Source organism: Silene latifolia, chromosome 8 (assembly GCF_048544455.1).
Source record: "Silene latifolia isolate original U9 population chromosome 8, ASM4854445v1, whole genome shotgun sequence".
Taxonomy (NCBI): Eukaryota; Viridiplantae; Streptophyta; class Magnoliopsida; order Caryophyllales; family Caryophyllaceae; genus Silene; species Silene latifolia.
Window position 1 is genome coordinate 448,764 of NC_133533.1, and position 24,618 is coordinate 473,381.

General features: G+C 36.5%; 4 protein-coding genes across 4 annotated transcripts; 1 reads left to right on the forward strand and 3 right to left on the reverse strand.

The window, feature by feature from the left end:
- Window positions 1–420: 420 nt before the first annotated feature.
- On the forward strand, window positions 421–4,173 carry LOC141595908 (inositol transporter 4-like). The gene is made up of 7 exons (XM_074415864.1): window positions 421–558; window positions 1,714–1,918; window positions 2,055–2,125; window positions 2,215–2,550; window positions 2,642–2,749; window positions 2,850–3,464; window positions 3,556–4,173. The coding sequence occupies exons 2-7, from the start codon at window positions 1,783–1,785 to the stop codon at window positions 4,036–4,038; spliced, it is 1,749 nt and encodes a 582-aa protein (XP_074271965.1). The 5' UTR covers window positions 421–558; window positions 1,714–1,782; the 3' UTR covers window positions 4,039–4,173.
- Window positions 4,174–4,789: 616 nt separating this feature from the next.
- On the reverse strand, window positions 4,790–7,377 carry LOC141595909 (uncharacterized). Its single transcript, XM_074415865.1, has 2 exons — window positions 5,578–7,377; window positions 4,790–5,469 (listed from the first exon to the last, which is right to left on the reverse strand). Exons 1-2 carry the CDS (start codon window positions 6,895–6,897, stop codon window positions 5,401–5,403), a joined length of 1,389 nt encoding a protein of 462 aa, XP_074271966.1. The 5' UTR covers window positions 6,898–7,377; the 3' UTR covers window positions 4,790–5,400.
- Window positions 7,378–14,433: 7,056 nt separating this feature from the next.
- On the reverse strand, window positions 14,434–17,230 carry LOC141595910 (uncharacterized). The gene is made up of 5 exons (XM_074415867.1): window positions 16,844–17,230; window positions 16,545–16,674; window positions 16,218–16,439; window positions 15,820–16,036; window positions 14,434–15,731 (listed from the first exon to the last, which is right to left on the reverse strand). The coding sequence occupies exons 1-5, from the start codon at window positions 16,975–16,977 to the stop codon at window positions 14,563–14,565; spliced, it is 1,872 nt and encodes a 623-aa protein (XP_074271968.1). The 5' UTR covers window positions 16,978–17,230; the 3' UTR covers window positions 14,434–14,562.
- A 1,527-nt stretch (window positions 17,231–18,757) lies between these two features.
- On the reverse strand, window positions 18,758–23,070 carry LOC141595911 (putative MO25-like protein At5g47540). Its single transcript, XM_074415868.1, has 11 exons — window positions 22,774–23,070; window positions 21,602–21,763; window positions 21,313–21,431; window positions 20,947–21,021; window positions 20,695–20,788; window positions 20,335–20,394; window positions 19,780–19,848; window positions 19,602–19,700; window positions 19,436–19,480; window positions 19,246–19,348; window positions 18,758–19,131 (listed from the first exon to the last, which is right to left on the reverse strand). Exons 1-11 carry the CDS (start codon window positions 22,888–22,890, stop codon window positions 19,055–19,057), a joined length of 1,020 nt encoding a protein of 339 aa, XP_074271969.1. The 5' UTR covers window positions 22,891–23,070; the 3' UTR covers window positions 18,758–19,054.
- Between the last annotated feature and the right edge of the window lie 1,548 nt (window positions 23,071–24,618).

Genomic DNA, 24,618 nt, shown 5'->3' on the forward strand with positions numbered 1-24,618 from the left:
TACTACCTCCCAAAAATAAAACGAAACGAGGTACTTGTAATTACGTCATTATTACACGGGTTGGTTTCTTGATAATTATGCTATGAAACCATCTTACATGAAAGGATGATTCATGTCAGCCGACCCCAAATCATTTTGGGATTAAGGCTCTGATGTTGTACTGGATCTGTTAGAATTAACCTCCCAAACATATAATTAGGCAAAATTGAAAAGTTGAACGTTACACTAATCTCCTTATAGTAAATTATCATGCATATCCCCCATATTATAATGCTGAGCTGTTAGATACAATCAACCAGCCTTTAATACTTGACAAACATATAATAATCCAGGGAAAATGAATGCATGTATGATAACAAATCGAGTTTATCCAAAAAAAGACACTATTAGACTATTAGACTTGTACTCCATATATTAATTACTCTATATAAAAACATGGTATCATCTTCATACTGCCAATCTCACCTAACACTTGTGTCTTCTTTTTCTCTCATTTTCACATTTAACTTTTTTGTGTTTTGAGTTTTGACTACCAACCACATTCAAATTAATACACAGGTTTGCTTACTACTCTTCATCATCTTTTTCTTTTTTCTTTTTTCTTTTTTGGCATCAAATGAGGTGTAAGGCCAGTACAATATATGGGCAGGAAGATTAGAACACGTGACCTATTCTCACGATACCTCTTTCATCTTATTCTTAATGAAGTATTAACATAAACAATATAAATAAGATAATAGAAAATGCACGCGGTGCCCTTAAACTTTGATGTTTTGCCCGAAATACCCAACTTTTTGATCCAGAAAACTTTAAAAGGCTATAACTCGTGTTTACGAGCTCAGAAAGTGACGATTTTTTTTTTCAAATTGATTATCTTTTCGAGAACTACGACTTGAAAGAAAAATTTGTCGAGTTTGGAATTCGTGACCAAGAGATATGGTCACTCAAAGTTTGTTCGGTAAAAAAACTTTGACGTACAAAAACTACTAGCCACGGGATTCAAATACGTCATTTTTTTTTTTAAATCGATGTTCTCGAAAAGATAATCGATTTTAAAAAAAAAATTATCACTTTCTGAACTTGTAGACACGAGTTATAGCCTCTTAAAATTTTCCGAAACAAAAAATTGGGTATTTTGGACAAAATTCGAAACTTCAAAAACACCACATGCATTTTCCCAGAAGATAAATGTTAAGTTTCAGATATGTTTCATCCTTATGTGTAATTGTTCTTGTTCTTTAGACTTCTTTGGGTTGAGATTATTTGCTTGTTTCACCTTAATGATGTGTGTGACAAGTGTAATTCCTATATGGTTGCCTGGTTTTAGGGCCTTGAACAAATAAACAGAAGACAATTAAGTCTCACCACCTAACTCCCAACACTACATATGTTACGCTAATTATAAAATAAGACCGTCTCATAGCAATATAGCATAAAGCGGCTTTCTAGTTGGTTAAATAACCATTTATTATTACAATCAAAATATATTCGTATTTAACATATAAAGATCATCGTAAAGTTTAAAACGGTCTAACACAATAATTACTACTCGTACATTTTTTATTGCTGATATAAAAAGAAGAAACAAAAGTCTGAATTTTGTTTTGGATATGTACAACTTTAAAAGGGTGGTTATGATATTGCATGGGGTTCTGCAATTTGCAATGCCACATAGACGTTTCTAGTAACTTTCTTAATAAAATAAATTTGCAGGCATATACATTTGGACTGAGATAATACTAGAGCTGATTCCTTTTTAAAAAAAAAGAGGTAGAAAGAAAAATGGTGGAAGGAGGAATAGTGAAGGCAGACAAGACAGAGTTTACAGAATGTTTCAGAACAATTGGAAAAACACCTTATATTATGAGGCTTGCCTTCTCTGCTGGCATTGGAGGTCTTCTCTTCGGTTACGACACAGGTTTTTCTCATTCTCATTACATTTACTTGGATTCTAGTTTCGGTTTTTCTAACATGTGCCGTGCCCTTAAGCTAGCTTTAAAACAAAGTTTGACCATTAGATATATAACTGGTTGATTGCATTGCATTGGCAATAGGTGTCATTTCTGGAGCACTTCTCTACATTAAAGAGGATTTCAAAGACGTCGAAAGGAAAACATGGTTGCAGGTAATTTGCTCACTTGTTAAGGATGTTTAAAAGTAAATGCTTTGAACTTTTTGATGGATTTGTGAAATTGTAAAAATGTGTGTTGGCAGGAAACAATAGTAGCGACCGCAGTTGCAGGAGCTATAATTGGAGCAGGAATAGGAGGGTGGCTTAATGATAAGTTTGGGAGGAAACCTGCAATACTTATAGCAGATATTTTATTTTTCATTGGTGCTTTTATCATGGCCCTTGCTCCTGCTCCTTGGGTTATCATTCTTGGACGAGTATTTGTCGGTTTAGGTGTCGGAATGGCGTCAATGACTTCACCATTGTACATATCAGAGACTTCTCCTTCTAGGATCCGAGGCGCTCTTGTTAGCACAAATGGGTTGCTCATTACAGGAGGCCAGTTCCTCTCTTATCTCATCAACCTTGGTTTCACTAGGGTATGCCTCCAATTCAACTCTACACGTACCCGAATATGAGAAACATCGTCTATTAGACAAATGAATGACAATGCAATTCTTTATTGTACAGGTTGATGGAACATGGAGATGGATGCTAGGGGTGGCTGCAGTTCCAGCATTTTTACAGTTTATACTAATGCTATCCCTGCCAGAGTCTCCGAGGTGGCTTTACAGAAATGTGTGAACTGCGATTTCTCTAACACCGCTGTTTCTAATTAAATCTTCAAACAAATTACACCAATCCTCACCTCACTTTAATTTTGTGTTTAATTGAACAGAATAAAGTTTCAGAGGCGGAGTCAATCTTGGCAAAAATATACGGGCCAGAAGAAGTGGAAGAAGAGATGAAAGCGCTGAAGGCGTCAGTTGAGCATGAGATAGCAGCAGAAGGGGAAATCGGAGGAGGAAGTATGTTAACCAAAGTCCGGAAAGCTTGGGGAAACACGGTGGTGAGAAGAGGCCTATATGCAGGCATAACAGTTCAAGTGGCTCAACAGTTTGTGGGTATCAACACTGTCATGTATTACAGTCCAACCATCGTTCAGTTAGCCGGATTTGCCTCCAAAAGCACAGCCTTGGCATTATCCCTCATCACCTCCGGTCTGAATGCTGTGGGTTCCATTGTTAGCATGATGTTTGTTGACAGGCATGGGAGACGCCGGCTTATGATCATCTCTATGTTTGGCATCATAACTTGCCTTGTTGTATTGTCTATCGTCTTCTATCAAGCTGCTGAACATGCTCCAGGAATCAGCTACACTGAATCCACCCATTTCGGAGTCAACTCTACTTGTGGTGCTTTTACCTCGGCACCAAATCCAGCTGCTTGGAATTGTATGACTTGTCTAAAGGCTGCCTCAGAATGTGCTTTCTGTACCAATAAAGCCAATCAGGTAATTCTCATCTGTATGTAACATCATATTGTATATGATCAAAGTATATTTCATCATCTGAAAATGAGCCGTCTTTCATTTGGAACACCAGTTACATCCCGGAGCATGTTTGGCAAAAACAGATGGAATGAAAGCAGCATGCCATGGAGAACACAGAGTGTACTTCACAGAGGGATGTCCAAGCAAATTCGGGTTTTTAGCAGTGGTACTATTAGGTGCATACATTATATCATACTCTCCAGGGATGGGGACAGTGCCATGGATCGTCAACTCCGAAATATATCCTCTAAGATACAGAGGCGTTGGAGGTGGAATTGCAGCCGTGGCTAATTGGACGTCTAATCTCATAGTGAGCGAGACTTTCTTGACATTAACACAGGCCTTAGGGTCAGCCGGCACATTCCTGTTGTTTGCAGGGTTCTCGGCCATTGGACTCATATTCATCTACTTGTTGGTGCCCGAAACAAAAGGGCTACCCATTGAAGAAGTGGAGATTATGTTAGAGAAGGGTTTTAAGCCTAGCTTGTTAGGCGGAAAAAGAACCAACAAGGAGATCAATGGGAGTGAATCTTAAATTAGTAGTGATCATCAACTTGAATTGCAAATCCTAATTGTATTCCCTTTGGATTTGTTATTCATTTCAATGAAGATGAACTTTTTTTTTCTCAATATGTAAATTCTAAACTTTTCAAAAATAATTCAAGGCTTCAATGATGACTAAAAACTACCTACAGGGCACAATGATGACTGAAAACTACTCCGTAACTACTTAATGGATATCGGAAGTACTTTAAGTTCATAATAATTAGATTATCTTCATATTCCGAATAAATTTCCCCAGATGTCATCCTAGACTCCCAGTTGACACCAAAAAAGTAGTCATTGGACTATTAGAGCTAAATCATCGGAGGTTCAAATGACGAATCATAATTTTTTGTATGTAGCTACACGTAATTTTCGCTGCCAGTCTTGCCCACCCTCAATTTAGCCGAGCTAGCACGCTCATCGTGTTGTATCATGCCACACACCAAGCTTAAGGACAACATAGCCCACCTGCCAGCCCAGTTCCGCCATGCACCAGTGCCCAAGTCGTGTTTCCCACTGGCCGCTAATTTTGTGCCTGATTTATGATCGGAAACATTGCACATTTATGAAAAAAAAAGTGTGGGCCATGATGGTTGGGTCATGGTAGATCGATGGACTGCCGCCCAAGGTCCACGGATAACTCAACAATAAGCATTGTACAATCTGGATGGATGTAAAACAGATGCAAAAGGTGATGAGGTTAAATATCCTGGCAGAATATGGGGCAAAGAATAAGCTAATAACATCCAACCACCTTATCACATATATTGGATCTAATCAGTTTACAACCAGACATAATACATGTGTGTGTGCTTCAACCATTCTCGTCCAAAAAAAAAAGCAAAAATATGAGTGATTACAAACACCCTTGTTTGTGTCTTCTCCATAAGAAGCTCCCTCTCTAGTCTCTAGCACACTGGCCATATCTACTACACTAGCATCCTTCAATTACACAGAATTCGGACCTGCCAAGGTCCTCAAAGACACGAACCCCATCGCGCCTCAAATCCACAGGGAGAAGAGTAAGCAGAAAAATACTTGTGCTGTCTTCAAAGACTCCGCTACACTCTTACAACCTACTTTACTACTAAGCCAACTAATACAATTTAGGACGAACAAAACAAGGCAAGAGCTGAACAAAAGAACCTAAAACTGGAAACTAGTGACATAATAATAGTAATAATGTCAAATTTAAGATCTGAATCGCGGAAGTTGTCTTCCCCGATTTCACTGTACAAGCCAAGTCTACACACCGTGTCATTCATCACAGAAGATCTCCGACATCTATATATACAATATATATATCATCACACCCTATGACGTAACATTGGAAGTAACCATTGGCCCCCAATTAAGGAGTCGAACATGAGGCTTCCTGTTGTTTCCTTGGCTCCCTCAAGTACCTAAGAAGCGTCTCCGCCTGCCATTAATCAATCAATTATCAGCAAATTAGCAATGTGGCTGAATTTTTTAACAGAATGCAATGGCAATGACAAACAACAGTTAAAATCCTGCGTAATTATTATACCTTGTGCTTAGCACGAGCAGTACCGGTCTGAGAAAGCGAGACAAGAGGAGGAATACCAGCTTCAGCAACCAACAAACCTCTATTCCTAACACTTTCAACACACAGCTGCAACAACGTCCCTACCGCAAACTCCTTCCCTTTAGGAGAACTATCCTCAACCGCCTCCACCAAAGCCGGTATCCCTCCATGCTCAACAATCGCCATCCTCCCCGCCTCCACACCCGCCAAACTACTCAATACAACCAACGCCTTCTCCGCCACACCTTTCCCCTGCTCCCCAATCAACTCAACCAACGGTCTCACCGCACCCGCACTGACCGCCCTCTCCTTATTCGCTCCCGCACTACACAGCTTATACAACGTCGTTAGCGCGTCCTTCTTCCCTCTGCTGCTTCCCTTCATCAACAACGCCACAACAGGTGGAATCGCTCCGCTTCCTCCGATCGTCAACCTCGTCTCCTCCACCATCGCTAAACTCATCAACGCTGCCGCCGCATTCTGTTTAGCGGCTTCGGTCCCTGTCTTCAACACATATATCAACGACTTAATCGCGCCGGAATGCTCGGCAATCGGGAGCTTATTATCCGGATGTAAAGACAGGTTTAATATCGCCGTCACCGCGTGCTCCTGCGTCCACGGGTCCTCACACTTCAACAACGGCACCAAACCCTGGACCCCACCGGAATCCGCAATCAAAACCCGATTATCAGCCCGATTCTTCGCGAGTAACCGCAGCTTAGCAGCAGCTGATCGTCTAATTGCGACAGACGGAGAGCTAAGGCTATCGACACAGAGCTTAACTGTCGGCTGGAGGTCTTCAGGAGAGATACTCTCAATAATCTCGGTAGAGAAGCTGTCGCGCTGGAGAAACCCGGCGCATGGTTCCGGTTCAGGAGAGTATGAACCGGAAGACGGAGCATAAGCCGGGGATAAACCGGCGAGACGCTGGAGCTCCCCGGAGATATCGGAGCTGCAGGCGGAGTAGTCAGAGCCGGCGGAGGAGAGGTCGTCAAGGAAGAAGTCTTGTTCAGCGAAGGAAGATGATTTGTTTGATTTAGGGGTTTTGGAGGCGAGTTCACCGAGGCGGATATCGATTGCGGAGTCTGACAGGTTTTCTGAGACGAAAGGAGAAGGATTGTGGTGCGGGTGGGTGTGGGAGTGGGTTGGGGAGGGTGAGAAGAGACTGGACCGGACGGTTCTCATAGACCGGCCGCGGTCACGCCAGATCTTAGAAGAGGAGAGGGAGGAGGGTGAGTGGAAGTGGGTGTAGATTGAATGGAGACGAGTTGGGTTGGACTGTGATTCTTCCACCGACACCATGCTTTTTTTGATCCTTTACTTGAACAACCAAATTACAGACGGAATGGAAACTAAAGTACGAAAGGAAAGTAAGAAGCTATATATGAAGGAAGTAAAAGGGAGGAGAATGATGATGATGATGATGAGGAGGAGGAGGAGGAGGAGGTTGGAGTTGGGAGTAAATGGAAGAATGGAGAGAAAGTGTGATGGAAAAAGGTAAGGAGGATAGAGATTAGAGAAAGACAGATAGGTTTGGTTTCATAATTAATGTAAACCCGATATTACCCCTTTGCTTGTTTCTTCTTTAGAGGTTGGACACAAGTGGGTTGTCTTTTTATGGGCAGGGATTTTGATTTTGATTTGATTTTGATTTTGATTTGAAGTGTCACTCTTCTTTCTACTACTCATTTACCCAGTTTTGAAGCTTTTGACCCCCCACTCATTCTCTTCACACTCTTTCACTCCGTTTTTGCTTTTCCTACTACACTGTTTTTTGGGGTCGGCCCAATCCAATCTATCTACAATTATATACTGTAACTCGTATCTGAGATTTTTATTTAAAACGACAACATTCGTCCTAAATATATGCCCTCTTTTTTATAATTTGATTCCAGATTAGCTTTTTAGACCATCTCCAAGCAGTGATCGCGCTAACTAGGTCGCTAATAAAAGATTTACCCTATTTATACACTGACAAGCGGGATTATTTTACTAGTTTTCATCTTAATATAGATACTGCTGTCCTAAAAGAGACTTATTGTATTCATTAAGTTTATCAATAGGTCTTGGTATAGACGGGTAGGGCAAACAAACGGGTAAAGATCTCTAATAAAATGGGTAGGGGGGACAAGGTGGGGCACCCTCATGTGCTTCCTATTTTATGGCAAATGGTTATTTTGTGAGGGAAAATGGTATCCGTCTATACGTATAGACGGATAGTCTCCGTCTATAATGAGAATTTGTGTAAGTTTATTTACTTTTAATAATTTGTTGACTTGTTTTATTCATAAGTGTACTATTATTTACCATATTTCTTTGTATGAGATTCTTTCTCCCGCTAGGTTTAAGATAAGTTTATGTTAAATGTGAATATAACGCATTTAAAGCAATAGTATTATGTGGAATTGTAATGTTGGATAATTATACGTGATAATATTTTGATGAAACGTTGCAATTTCACAATATAGGAGGGAACCCGTAATTTAATTCTAACCCCATTTGTGAGTTGTGGCCCATATAACCATACTTGTATTATAACTCGGCCCATATAACATGAGCACGAACCCAACTCGTCCGACACGTTTAATAAGTCTAGTTATTAATTCCTATTTATTATATTGCACTATGTGTCATAACTATTTTGTCACATTCATACTGGCAAACCTGGTAGATATATATGTATGTTGATTTACTATATATTCTCGCAAATCAGTTAGTCTTGCTGAAGACGGGTAATGTCACTCACAAAACGGATAGGGGGAACAAGGTGGGGGCACCCCCATGTGCTTCCCTCTCTCCTCTATTTGAGTCATTTATGAGAGAAAATGGTATCCGTCACTCCAAAGTGACGGATACGTGCCGTCTTCAATGAGATTTTGTGCTCACAAATAGATGTGATTAAGGGGCGTATTTGGCTGAATGATTATTAAAAAAAGGGTTATAAAGATTAAATGTTAAATAGTTGTATGTATGTCAAATACAGTAATATAGATTAGGCAGAATGTGAAAGAGTGAAAGGACAGTAGGCAAGTGGGAGATAGGTGATAGTGATGAAGATGAAGTGACCACCTTAAACAAACGGAAGAGGAGGAAAGTGCCGTACGTACTGTATTAGTCTAATCTCAAGATTAAAAATGTGATCGACAGGCATAACTATTAACAATTTAATAATAATAATAATTAGTGAGATGAATGTTTTGGTTGACTAAAAATTGAGTTGGGGGTAGGTAGGTAAGTGTGGTAGTCGCCGTCTTTTCCTGTTATTCTTCAACTCACTCACTCTCTCTTCATTTTCATTCGGTTTTATCTTTCTACATTTGCTCACCAATTCCCCCCCACCCCAACTGCCTACCTTCATTCCTAAACTACTCTACATTCCCAATACTACTACAACTCTACTAATCCCTTAGCTTGTAGGACTGTATGAGTAGTTTAATTAAGAGACTATGTATTGGAGTATTTATCTTAGCTCTATATTTAAAACTAACAAAATGTGACATGCATTAGTATAACAACTTTGTAATACTCTCATTATTAGTTTTTCGTATTAAAGAATATAATTAAGACGTAGTATAATAGTAAAAGTGTTCTAAAACCATCTAACTCGTGTTTTCTAGATAGGGCGGTTTGCATTTTGTCTTACGTAAAGTTATTGGTCTTTAGTCGGATTATTAAATCTAAACATTTGAGTGAGTGGCAAGATGGTGAGAAACATCATTTGAAGCTCCAAAATTTCAACTATTACTTACTTTAATTTTAAAATTGTTTACAAGGGATAATATATAATCCTTCCTCTTAATCCCTCCATGGCTCCACTGCTCATTTAAAGTTACTGATATACTCCCTCAAGAATTGTACATGGGTAAAGCTATATTGATTTTTTCTTTTTTATTACTCCCTCCGTCCCGGTCAATTATTGTCCTTTCGTTTTGGCACAAAGACCAAAGAATAAGGAAAAGGCCAATAACTAAATGACAAGTGGAACAAATTGAATGAGAATGATCAAATTACTCATCAAATTCATTCTTAAAATAGAAAGGATAACAAATGACTAAGACACCCCAAAATGGAAAAGGACAACAAATAACCGGGACAGAGGGAGTATTTCTTTGAAAGTCTTATAAAGATAATTATACTCCATTTAGCTACGCAGTGGTACGGAGTACGGCGTAATATTTATTTATTTGTTTTTATATCACCAAATCACTGAATGAGATTAGTAACATGATGATCAGATGAGATCAGACTCAGCTCCATAATACTAATACTCTAATACTCAGTATTTCATTTGTCTTTGATCGATATGAATATTATTATATTGTTTATACTGAGTATATATTATTATTACTATTATTATTATTATTATTATTTGTGAGACAATAGTATGTATGTCTCTTAAGAGTGTTGGAACGTCAAAGACACACACGGTAAGAACATTGCAGGGTGGCATGCACGGGCGCATGCAGATGTAGGCAGCAAACCTGAGCCAGGTGTCTTGGCCAATGCACATTAAATGCATCCTATCTCATGCACCCACCCCTCCCTACATTTCACTATTTCACTCACATTCACATATTAACCTTTACAGTATAATATGTTTGGATTAATGGTAACTATTACATGAAACAGTTTTACATTATAAGTGATCAATTATATTGTGTAAAAATTATTTATTAACAATGAATGAATTGTTCTTTTATAAAAAATGGGAGATATGTAAAACCGTCTTATTATATAATTTGTGTAATTAAGTGAAAGCAACATTAATCAGACAGCTAACTTGAAATAGAGAGTAATACCTTAAACACCTTGATTACATATATACCGAAAACTACAGGAGGAATGAACAGTAATGAAACAGCAAACAGAAAATGATGATAATCACATCAAAAATAGTCCAATACATACATGCACAAATTAAAACAGCAATACAATTTAATAATATTGCTGTCATGATAATCACAACACTTTTTGTCCTTTCCATAATCTCTCCACATAATCATATACTCCTATCTAATACGTTACTAACGTATACGTGAAGTAGTCACAACCCACACAAACTTATTTAATTATATAATTCCTTCATTATTAATTATTATAGAGGCGCTAATTATGCTTCAACTTCGATGCTATTAATATATTGTGGAGCGAAAGAAGTTTCTCTTAAGGCACATTCTTTTGATGCCTAAATAAGACGAGAATACGTCATCATTTTACAATAAAATGTTGTTATTTTTTGATAACATGTTATGTGATCACTACTCAGTAACTTTTTTACTACTCAGTAACTTTTTTTTATGTGATCACCCCATTCGAGTATTCGGCAATTTTGCGTTAAAAAGTTACCCCTTTTACTACTCAGTAACTTTTTTTTATGTGATCACCCCATTCGAGTATTCGGCAATTTTGCGTTAAAAAGTTACCCCTTTTACTACTCAGTAACTTTTTTTTATGTGATCACCCCATTCGAGTATTCGGCAATTATAATATAACTTGTGTTAGGAAGATATGGTTGTCCTAATGAGCTACCCTCCATGTTAAGCTTCATTTGTTAGATGTACCTGAACCATTTGGACCAACCGGACATTTAGCTTCCTTGTTTCATATTAAACCTATAATATTACCATTATTAGTATTTATTAATTGTGGTCTATTGTGGATTTGTAAACAATGGTCTCATACGTAAGAACAAAGAATAAATATCTTATTTAGGTAGGATGATTTTAATGACAACATCATACTAGGCTAGTCGCATTGTCCATCATATTCAAAACTGTTATTTTTTATTTCTTTGACAAAATAATTTATATAATATTTGTTATAAACTTATAATAATAGAGTACTCCCTTATCTAGTTATGTAAGCACTAGATGGGAAATTTCGAGCATGGTGCATAGCAAATCATTAATTAAAATTATTAAATTTATAAAATAGATCTACGGTGCAACTTTGAACAATTTACTAATTTTAGTAACAGAGTTAGCTAGGATTTAAAGGTCGAGTGATTGGAAAATAGTAAAGAAATATCGATTTTTGAATTCGGGAGAGACTTAATTATGTCATTGAGAGGTTTAGAACGCAAAAATCGACATTATTAACTGAAATTCTAGATTGGTAGCGTTCCTCTGTTCATATCCATCTGCAATAGATGGGTAACTATTCAAAACCTTGAGTATTGCAATATGACTTTCTTAACCTCCTAAGGAGTTAAGATCATCTGTCTCATTTTTATGTCTCATCTTGTGTCCCATTATCTTAAGATTTTGACACATCACATTTTAAAAGATACAAATTGCAATAATAAATAACAAAGTGTTTATGTGACACAAAATGAGACAGATGATCTCAATTACTCCCTTAGTCCTTCATTATAGAAGACAGTTTACAAAATGATAAATTGATGAAGAGTTGTATGAATATGACACTTACATTGAACCGTGGTGGGGATGAGATAAGCCACAAAAACCGGATTAGCTTTATTATTAGGCTAAACATCGCATAATTGAATAGTTTATTAGATAGGAGTAATAATTTAAAAGATTTAAGGAGAAAAAAGAGGGAAATAAAGGAAGGACAAAACCTAGGTTCATTTGCTAAGAGAAAAAGTTAAAGCTAAAAGTTGACTGATAATCAAAGAGATAATTAGTGGATAATAGCACACGTCTTTGATTAACAAAAAGCTTTACTGAAAGTGACGGTGCTTAATTACCTACTCTACTAAATTGATAGTCTTGAGTCTTTGACATAGACATCACATCGTATAATTGCCACTAATTAATTGTCAAAAGATGTAATCAAAGGATAAATGAATTAACCTCGTCATTTGCGTAAGTCAATATTTGTTCACCACGTATGTGTTCAACCACGGTGACTTTGTGAAGTAATTATGATATCGCAATTGCAACGGCATGTGTCACAATTCTTGCCGTAAAAATATTACTACAGGAAATTGTATTATGTATTTCTTTATATTATACAATCATTTTTTTTGTTTTTTGGTAATGAGGGAACCCGCAGCCTGCAAACCACGTATACTAGGTAAACCACCCGAGAGTGACAGACTCGAATTCTATTAGGCATGGACTCAGGCCAAGAATATTCCACAAGATTTTGCTCTTGGGGAGGCTTGAACCTGGGTCTCATGGGAATTTCACCGAAGCTTTAACCACTACCCTTGACAGACTTAAATATAGCGTAAATTATACCGAGTATAAATGAAGACATGATCGTTTTATCAAGAATTTGTTGTAATATACGAATATACTTTTGCCGAGTAATATAGCTGTTTGTGTAAAATTAAATTACGGGTCATTTATCGAAAAGTCTTAACTAATACATTCTCTACAATTTATTGAATTCCTTAACTTTGTATGTTACTATGTGTCATTATTTGTTCAAAACCAGTTTACACAAATACAGTATAAACTTCTTTTGAAAATTACTTTAATCCCTATGAAACATCAAACTACCAAATACCAATGTATCACACAACACAACAGTATTACTCTACTTGACCAGTTTCGACACGTGGGAGTTTGGAGTAGTTTTGTTATCCAAACGTGTGATTGAAATTTGATTAATTTAGAGGTGGCCTTGATTAGACAGCATTAGTACGCACAGTTAAATCACTTCCAAGTATCAAAAATCAAAATCCATGTCGGCATGGTAGCTTTTGGTCAGCACTTAATATGAGTAGCTAGCTAGCTTTGCTCACTTTTTAGTAACACACACTAATTCCACACGGGATGTAGGGATCTCAGTAGGCCAGATACAGATGACTAGAAGAGTATTACCACCTTAACCGCCCCGCCCAATTAAAGCCGGTATACATGAAGCTTTAACCCTTTCAAAATGAGATTGTATAACCTTCAAAACCTCCTTAACTTGGTTGGCCCTGTCTGATAACGGTAACACATTGTAGAACGAAGTACTAGTAATAATGTAAAATGATGGTGGAGCAGGCTGCTATCTGTTTTTGCAGCATCGACTGTAGTATTATTGGGATCCAGTTTTTGGCGCATCTTGTTACTCTGCGCCTCACTCTTGTCTTTCCCCATCTCTTCTTTAACAATTTAATGCACTTGGCCATGCAATTCAGCCACTACAACCACCATATATTTCTTTTTAATTTATTATTGTACTGTACAAAACAACAGCGAAATTACGAAATGCCATATACAATTATGATGCCCTAGAAAAGGCGAAATAAACAAGCCCTTGAAATTAAAAGGATCAAACAATCAAATCTGTTATTCACGGTATCATGCATGTCACAGGAAACTGGTCGACTACCCAAATCTACCTTTGATTGTGTTTTATAATACAGAAACTGTTCTTAATGCCTCTAAATTACAAGATACTGAGAATAAAAAGGCTACTGAGTACCTGGAGGAAATGGGGGCAATATATCAAAGAATGCATGAGCAATTAGACAAGAAGTTAAGGCAATACATTCCACCAAAACATAAACCACTACCTTAAAAGTAGCAGCAGCATCGGCAGCAATGTCAAAATTTGGCAGATGAATAATTTCTTCAGATGCTAGTACAAGAAGTTTAATTGTACTCCATGCTTGTAAGGAATTGTTGACAAACATCTTTTCAAATCAATGTCAAACATTTCATAAAGTAGTGATCCTCACAATACAATAAGGTACAGTACAATACAATCAAATTTCAATAACAAACTTCAAACACTACTCTTACACATCCAACAAATTGCAAAAAAAAAATCCAAGAAACTATCAAGGCAATCAAAGCTACTTTCTCGCCTTTACTATGTTTCCTGGCTTCGTTTATTAATTCCATCACAAGCTTTTTCAACTTCTCTTTCTTCCTCTTCAATTTCTCTACCAAACTCTTATTCTCTAAGTCCTCAATGTGACAACTGACAACCCATGGCGTCTGAAGCACTTCCCGACAAGACATCATCCTCCAATTCTAGTGGTTGAGCCCTTCTTGTTCCAGATTACATGCTGGTATTGTGACTTAACCAATTAACTCGACCCTGCCTTTCCTGAGCAGCATCACGATGCACTTCTTCAATCTTCTTCGGCCCTTCAATCTTCCTTCTCTGTTGCCATTTGTTTTTCCTTAAATCAATAGCATCCTTCAACATGAACCGTACTCTTAAAGATAGCTTCATATCATTGGAGAGCTGCCCCATGATGTCAAAATAAGCATCCATATGCTCCTTGGCTTTGGGATGATCGATCATCTTCCCGATAGTGCTCATCAACTTGCACAAAGCTTCAATGTTCTCTTCATCAGGTTTTTGAAATTGGCCCAACACCTTCTTTATACACTCGTGCATAATTCTTTCTGTCAACATCCTCTTCTTGTACAACTCTCCTATCAATCTATAGTTACCCAGCATACGCCTCCGCACTTTCACTCTCATCTCTTCTCTCACTGCTTCAGACTGTTCAGAGCCACCTTCTCCATCAGCACTATTGGCTTTTTGTTCCTCTCTTTCTTTCCTCTCAAATTCCTCCTGACATTTGGTAACGAGCAACCGCCTGAACGTGATCTTCTCATCATCTACACTAAGGTCTGGCAACTCAGATGCGAGGTGTTGGCAAAAGTTTGCATACATTTCACAGAAAATTGGCTCTGTTAAAGCTCTGTCAAAGATCTGAGAGGCCACTCCAATTAAAGTTGTAATATCGTATATGTTTAATTCTTTAACTTGCTCAAATAGTCTATCAAAGTTTTGTGGAGTCAGCTTGTTTAAAATGCCCTTAAACTTCCTCTGTTTTGCTTGTTCTTCATCACTTACTTTACCAATTTCATACTTCCTTTCAGCTTTGTGTAGTACTGGTACCGGAGTATCAGGAGAAGACATCAAACCTTTATTGAAGTAAGTACCGCTTACCCAATCATCCAACTCAGGTTTACTCTGCGCATACTTCTTCACATCCTGGAATTCACCGCTTTCAGATGGATGAGACAAGTTTGCAGAGGCTTTAACAGCAAGGGTTTCAAGAGACACAAATTTGTCATGGACGCGTTCTGCAACCAGTTTTGTGGTTTCAACTGGAACGGATCCCGGGTTGAAACAAGCAACATCACAGATAATTGCAACAACTTGCTTCCGCATATTTTCATCATAGTCCAGGAGCCGATCACAGAGGGCAGCTGCAGAATTTGAAATGACAAATCAGTTACTCATACAACCATTCTTTAGAAATTAAAATCAAATGAACCCATACTATTCAGCTGTTACCAAAAATTTGAGCAGCCTTGGGTTTTGATGGATTTGAACGAAGACTTTTTTTTACAAAGTCTAGTACAGTCATCCGCACTTCAACATCCTTATCTGTTAACCTCTTTAAGAACTCCACAAATATAGGTTGAAAGGCTTCATGGATTACAGAATCTGGAATGGCAAAAAGCTCACCAACCAAATTAACTGTTCTAATGCGAGCTTCTGACTGGTCGTTCTGTGTATAAGCAAAGCACAAATACAACGATCTTCAACAATTAGTATTTAAGAACAAAAGCAACACACCCATCTTAAACCATAAAACTTGTAGTATAGAGCAAAAAAGTAAAGCGTATTGAATTGCATGAAATAAGTTCCAAGAGTTATACAAAGTAAAGAAATTTGAAATCGGCAGTTACCAGTAGTTCCCGAGTTATGTAGGGAATAAGAGTGGATAAAATCTGAGGTGAATAACGGTACAAATCATATATAAGACGGTGGTAGTGAATACGATAATTTGAATGACCGTCTTCTGAGATTGATGATACAAGGAATTGTTTGACAAGAGGTTCAAGTTTAGCAGCACGGCTGTCAATAACATTCATGGCAAGCTTCCTAGCAGCCTCACTAACACTAACACCCTTGCATCAAGAAAAAAACAAATATAAAATTTATACATATAGCAAGATAATAATAAAATGAAAATTGATCAAAGTAATGATGTTAGTTAGAGAAGATGCACTGACTTGTATACTACGTCGTCCCAGCGTTGAAAGCAAAATAAGTAGCAATTCTTCACTGATATCATCAGTTTCATCCAAAAGAACACACATGATATTTTCCATTGATGTGAAAACATTTTCGGGATGATCATCCCTGCATTGACCACATATGAAGCTTCAAAATACAGATCAATTTTAAAAATAAAAACTGCCGATTCTCTCTTTTCTCAATTTTGGGACCTTATAAATTATAATTGAAGCGGTGTTGAGACTGTTGTTATAAGAACAGTGGCAAGAGGCAATAGTTGTTAAAGCAAACATACCTTACAACAGCAAAAAGGATCCTGAAGAGCTCGTCCCGTTGCTGCTGCTGCTGCTGCTGCTGCTGATGCTCCATTTCAAATTCAATTAGGGTTTCCAATTCAATCGAATTCCCCAAACGCAATTCCCAGCTCATGCAATTGGATTTCAAACACTGTTTTTCTCTCTTTACTCCTTTTTTTATTAATTTAGCAGCCCATGCGATAGTAGATTACTTAATGAGATAGATGAAGGAAGAATGATAAGAATGATACAGTACAAAGTATAATGAGAGCATCGTGGTCTACAAACTCCTCTGTGTTTGTCTTTTGACTTGCAACTTTTCTTGCAAAAAGTGATAACAGTACGAGAAATACAACGTAGGAGGTTAGAATACAAAAGGATTTCATAAATACAAAATGACTACATAAAATGTATACTCTTAACAAAAAAAAAAAAGTTGGCTCAATGAATACATGATATGATCCAAAAAAAAAAATTAGTGGAAAATTATACCATTAGATAGATATCCGTAATTTCATTTCATTTAGAGTCTCGATCTTGTGAATAGTTGTGATGTTTTAAAATATATAAGATTTTCAATTTTTAAATATCTTATATAAACAATTTTGTAACTAGTGCATGACACTTATAATGCATGTACGTTTCGGTGATTTAATTATAGGGTCTTTGATTTTAGAAAATTTTCAAATATCTAATTTTGCAATTTTATTAGAAGAATGGGGGTATTATTTATGATGAACAAAAAAATTTTGCTAATTGAGCATGGCAATTAAACGCATGCACGTTCATTTATGCGATTCTAAAATATCCGTTTGTTTTAGGGTGTGTTTAGATTGAGAAATTTATAGGGAAAATAAAGGGGGGAGAGTAAGGGAAATGGAGGAGGGATTTGGAGCATCAATTTTCCCTCATCCAAACCTAATCAAAATCTCTCCGTAATAAGCAAGATTTGGAGGGAAAACTGTATCTAAACACTCATATGTCATTCCTCCCTCCCCTTCTCTCTACTTTTACTATCTAAATACACCTTTAAAGTCTCGATCTTAGGTAAATTTATGTATGTCTCCTTGCTTTAGGATCTCGAATTCGTTTATAAGTTTCGTTGCTTTTGGTAAAGTTGTTTTCATTTCATTTTAAAGTCCCACTTTCGTTTTTTAATTGTCTCTCTTTTCTTTATGTATGCCTTCTTGCTTTTCTTACAAGTAGAGTTCGTACAACTTACCAAGACGCTCCTTTTCTCCCCTCACTCCGCCGCTAGAGAAGATAATAGCCATTGAGAAATTCAGCGCATAAGAATTGAAATTTTAATTAAATTTTTGACAACTAGCCACCTCAGTCCGTCACTAGAGAAGATACTTAACTAAATGATAACTGATATATTAATTTCTTATGTTATATGATTAGGATACTAAAAGGGTGATAATGAGACGAGACAACTCGCGAGCAGTTTGAGCTCTGCTTGGTCAGAACTCAGAAGCTCAGAAGTCAGGACTCGACTAAAGCTTGGATCATGCAAGCTGGGCTCGACAACTTAACGGGAATGCCCGTCTTAAAAAAGAAACGGGTCAAATAATTAAATGGGACAAAAGCAGACTTCCAAAGAACTGACAAAAAAACTTGGCTTATCTAACAATATAAGTTACTATTTGACTCGTTTTAGACTTAAGACATTTGTGACTATCAAAAGACCAATTGATGGTGTTCTAGTGTTCTGGGCGCATCTTCTTACTCTGCGGGTAACTCTTGTCTTTCCCCATGTGTTCTTTAACAATTTAATGCATTGGCCATGCAATTTAGCCAGTACAACTACCATATATATTAACTCCAAATATTTCATTTTTATTAGCACGGGACAAAACAACAGCAAAATTACGAAATACCATACAATTATGATGTGCTAGTGCGCTAGAAAAGGCGAAAAAAACAAGCCCTGAAATTAAAAGGATCAAACAATTAAATCTGTTATTCGCGGTATCATACATGTCACAGGAAACTGGTGGACTACCCAAATCTACCTTTGATTGTGTTTTATAATACAGAAAGTGTTCTTAGTGCCTCCCAAGATACTGAGAATAAAAAGGCTACTGAGTACCTGAAGGAAGTGGGGTAGATGGATATCAGACAGCAAAAATTAAATCCTTTATGTTTATGCAAAAGGGCCGCGATACACAAGGAGATATTGTAATATTTATACAACAAAATACTGCCGTTCAAGGGATCTCTTTCAGCTCCAGAGAAGCTATCTCCTGGATGACTTGGGCCTTGTCAGAGTCAAATTGTTCATCCTCTGCAAATTCAGCAATGTTGGGGTCAAATGTCAAAAAACGCGTTTCAGGAACGACTTATTTAATGGCACAATAAAGTAAAATGAAAAACTAAGGGATGTCTATGGATGGGGTACCTTTATCAGTCTTGAGATCCCCTAGCAAACGAAGGAGCTTGCTCTTATTTGCAACTAGAATATTTGCAATGTCAGCTGGCTTGTTCTGATTCGCGACAAATAACTGTTTTCAGAATTCACACACATCAATATCCATACAAGATAATAGGAGCAATGCAAAATTTTCACCACACTAATGCAAAATTTTCACCTTAAAAACATGGAAGGCTTCTATCTGAATGGTCTTGCTTGTATCCTACATCAAAGAAACAAATATGCAAATGTCAGAGACGAGTATAAAGATTGAGTTCATTGACGGTTTTGAGTTTCCATACTCCTTAAAGAAATTTCTGGTAGCAAATATTTAGTTAGCTTACCCTTAAAAGATTCATGAGTATCCTTAAGTTTTCCCGGGAGCTTACGTATTTAGTCATGGTAGCAGAGTTGCTACGGTCAAGCAACATATCTCCCAAGAGCTGAAAATCACAAGAACAGGTTAACACTAACACAACAAGACGACTTCGTTCAGTAGTTATGAGCATAGATATCTTATACCTTAACAGCTTGTCTCCTGGTGATGTAGTTGCTCGATTCTAGTAGTTTTGAGTTATAATCTTCAAAAAACTGAAAAAGGCATGGACTTAGAAAGCAAGAAAATCAGAATCCTAAGGTGCTTAGAAACAAAGATAATGCAATATGTGTAATTGACCAATAAAGTGTCAACGTCAGGCAACCTTTCTTTCTTTCTGTGGAAGAAAGTCACACTCATTTCACTTAGGAAGCTATTTCAAGAACTAGATTATGCTAGTAAGCAAGGTCGAAAAGCAAGCAAATTCGAAAAGCATCGAACCTATTAACCTAGCGAGCACAATATACAACTATAAATACATAACACACTCAACCCAATGGCCTAATGGCTTCCAATGCACATATAGTAATCCTACTACTTTTCCTTCTTCAGCCTATATTACAAGATTCTTTAAGCCCATCGTACTTTCTCATGTCTAAACATAATTAACTTAGAAAAAAGACGCCATGCTGTTATTAAGTCGGTGCTAAAAAGCAAAAGAAACAAGACAATGTATGCTTCAAAGAGGCAAAAGATTATACCCAATCATAATTGTTGGAAAGAAATTCTGCTACAGTAGATTTATGCCTTGTCATGAGTTCCTGCGTTATGACCAAAAGTCAGATTAGTTTCTTACTAACTATGGAGTATAAATAATATAAAATTGATGATGTTATATGTCGAGCTATTTGATAAACATTTTTCGAAAGGTACAACAGTCCAAGTATACGATACGATTATATAGAACACGTGGTAAATGTATAGGAAAGGTCTACACTCTACTAATCAACTCTAACCCGAGCACTTTTAGCTAAGTATAAATATATCAAAGAAAAGCACATGCACGAGCAATTAGACAACATATTAAGGTGATACATTCCACCAAAAGGCAAATCACTAACCTTAAAAGTAGCAGCAGCATCGGCAGCAATGTCAAAATTTGGGAGTTGGATGAAATCAAAGAATTTCTTTAGATGCTCTGATTCCAATACATATCTGTAAAGGATACAAGGTATTCCATATTAATCCCAGCGAGATGGCTAACCAAGCAAGACCACAGCTAAAGTAATCAACATGACTCGCATCGAAATCCAGCCATAGCTAAAAAAATTTGTTTTATTTAGGATTGATTAATCATTAGTCAAAACACTCACTTTGCCACCACTTGATGACGTATGCACTCCCTTAGCATAGGACCATAATGCAAGGCCATCTCTGCATTCTCATATCTGCACACACAAGTATAAATCTAAAAGAAGAATTTTGTGAACTGAAAAGTTCGAGTAAATGGAATTCCGCAACAACGAAAATATAACAAGATGAACACGCCATAGAACGATAAATCAAACTAGATCCTCCTACATATATCCTAAATTCTCTTTAATATTTCAGAAGTAGTCACTCCAAGATGCAAGTTAATCATGTTAGCATGGGTTAGATAAATCAACATCAGACTACAAAATTACTCAAGATGAGATTGTTGGAATGATAACTCTGATTATCTAATCCCATTGACATACCCGGTCATAAGAATATCAATGAGATCTGTATTTCTTTCCAGGTAGTCGGATGCAATTAAACGAGAATTGACTTGTTGCCTTTGCAAATTAGCAACAATTTGAGTGGCATCTTTACGAGCCTGCAAAAGATTAACTAAAATCAGTAAAATCAGCGTGAACCTCCTAACCAACTATTTCATCCCCTCAAAGGCGATGGTTCTTAATTACCAGTGACGCTCAATATACAACCGTACGTAGATTAATAAACTTGTGAATCTAGAATCGAATAGTAAAAACATGTTAGACAAACCTCCAAGTTTAATTTGGGAAGACAAATAACAACCAAACGGAAAGTGTTCTCTCTAAAGAACTCTTGTGTTAACTGCATACAAGCCTCTGGCATTGGTTCGGCTTCGCTATTCCCGTATAAAATACATTTCAGCTCCCGGATAACCTTGCTAAGCTCCGCCATCTGTGTGTTAAATGTACAAGGATTAATCGGTAAACAAGAGATGAAATGGACATTTGACATCTATTAATAACATGGCTGTAGAACTATATTAACTGGATGGACTCAAAATAATAGTGGTAGAGGCTGCCGAAAGATGTTTCTTCCACCTCAAAACCACATTCCCAACTCACATTTGAGGTCTTTTATATGTTCTACATGAAATGTGAGTTCAAGTAGCATAAACCTCAATTTCAAGAATCTTAAACATAGTTGCAGCAGGTCGCATAACAAAGTGACAACATTGGACGCATGGACTTCACACTCTGAAATCAGAATTCTAAATATAAAACAGAATGTACTTCAATTACTGACATTCATCTTGTTCGGACCTGATAATCAAACAACAAACAGAAGATGTGGAAATGTGGAATCCCATACAAACAAGATGCAATACATCAGTCAGTTGTTTACCTAGCACTACAGCAATCAATAAGGGGAACGAACTCTCGTAAATGAACTCCTAAAATGGATAAACCGATAACAGATTACACTGACTGAAATCATCAGCAATATTCAATAAACCAGATGTAACCACAATAAAGGAAGAGTCTATACTCTACAGCAATATTCAATCACATCCTTCTGAACTTCCTTAGCATGCTCCGAGCCCAAACTAGACTTAATACAGGTTGCACAAAAAAATCGCTGCGGCGACAACTAATAGATACAACTAATCGAACACTTTTCTCTGATTCTCGTATATGTTATATGTCAGTTCCATAGACTTGCATTAACTATCATAAGTAAAATCCCAAAAAAATCAAACTTTCACACTTGCAGATAAATTGATGTACCTAATGTTGCAGAAAACTATAGAACCTTGAATATAACAGTTGCTTTTCATGATAAACTCAAACAAATCACCAACAAATTATCAAAATCATTATAAATTTCAGAAAAATTCGCAAATTCAGCAAAGATCATGTATGAACTTCAAATCAATGGATAAACATAATTACAAAGAACGAAACCTTATCATCGCGCTTGTTTTCGCGTATTGAGTCTTGATCGAAGAGGATAAGAAGATCGCGAGATAATCGAACAAGTTCCGCGGGAGTTCGTGGCTTCGATTTGAATAATCCCTTCATTTTCTTCGATAATTAAATCTCTAATCTCTCAATTAATACGCCAATGTTTATGTAAGTATCGGATCAATGTAATTAATTATGATGATTAATTTTTCTTATTAGGAAGTTTTGGTCTTTTATCTTTCCTTTCCTGATTTTTTAATGTGTTGGTGTTATCCTATTCCTAGCCTAGGTTATGTCAATATTGATTTTCATATTTTTAATTCTAAATTTTACGGGCATCATACACATAATCACACATATTTTCAACTCTAAATATAAAATTCGACAAATAATTTTCTTTTCAGTTTTGACAATAAATCGCATTAGACTAATAATAACAAAATTAAGGGTGACGTGTATGAAAAACCGTATTATTAAATGTGAATTTTTATTTGGAATCATATTTCTTGAACATAGATTTATAGAGTCATTAAACTAATACCGTTCATAGACTGACTATACATTAAGATTCCAGATGTACAATGCTATTATACATCCAAGATTATTTTAGTCTTTCTTATTTATTTTTTGTTAAAACTTAAAACAATACTACGTAATTCAATTCAACTCCCTTCTCTCCCTAGCTGCTTCCATATCTTTCTTCTCTCTCCATCTTTCTTTATTATGCAGTTAATTAATCATTTTCTCCCACTAAATTAATTTTTTTTTTTTGTGAAATGTGAGAATATATTAAGATCAAAAGAAACTAATTACAAGAGCAATTTTGAGTAATAGACAAATCCTATTACTCAGAGCCAACAACAAAAAGCAAATATAACAAGGCCTCTATGCATACACATTACATGACTACTCAGACTCATAGCATGCTCACAACACTCCCCATTTTACCAGCCACACTTTATCACTGCTCGATACTGGATCCTTGATTTTCCTTCTGATTCTGCTCTTTACTTCATCAATTATATGCTCAATAATTACCCTATCAACTACTATATTATTTCTCTCTTTCCTCAATCATAATCAATAAGTATTTAATCAATTTTTACCAATAGTGGAGGAAGTTTCGAAGGCCGATGAAGCGCCATATGCATCATCATCATCTTTATTATCATCAATAGAACATGACCATCAAAGAAGCATGAAATTTCAATGGAAATTAAAACATTTAACCCATAATTAATGGTTTTGGAAAAACAATTAGAAATTAATCTGCTTGTATTTTTGAAAGTTTAAACTCATATTCTTTCTATATTAGCTTGTATTTTTGAAGGTACATTACAATTAAGTTTAAGCTCGTATTCTTTTCATAATATCTCGAAATCTTTTCATAGTAGCTCGGATTTTTGAAAGTACATTACAATTAAGTTTAAGCTCGTATTCTTTTCATAATAGCTCGTATTTTCGAAAATACATTACAAATTAAGTTTAAACTAGTATTCATTTTATAATAACTCATATTTTTTTCATAATAGCTCGTATTATTCATCTGAATTTAATTTACGAGTTCATAGACATTGAAGCTGAAAAATCGGAATTGGTTGGACTTAAACGAGTATGAAAGTCTTCCACATCAGAGAACAAAGGAGTTTTGTCGTTTAAGAGAGGTTTAGAGGGGGTTTTGCAATAATAGTTTGGTTACACTAAGATTTGGAGAGGGAGAGTGTTTTGTTTAACAAATATTAGATTGAGTTTCTGTTAAATATACTATAAATGGGCCAGTTTGCATAGAAGGTGATTGCAAGGAGCTTATTGAGGCACTCCAATACGGACGCATAGGGCGGAGTG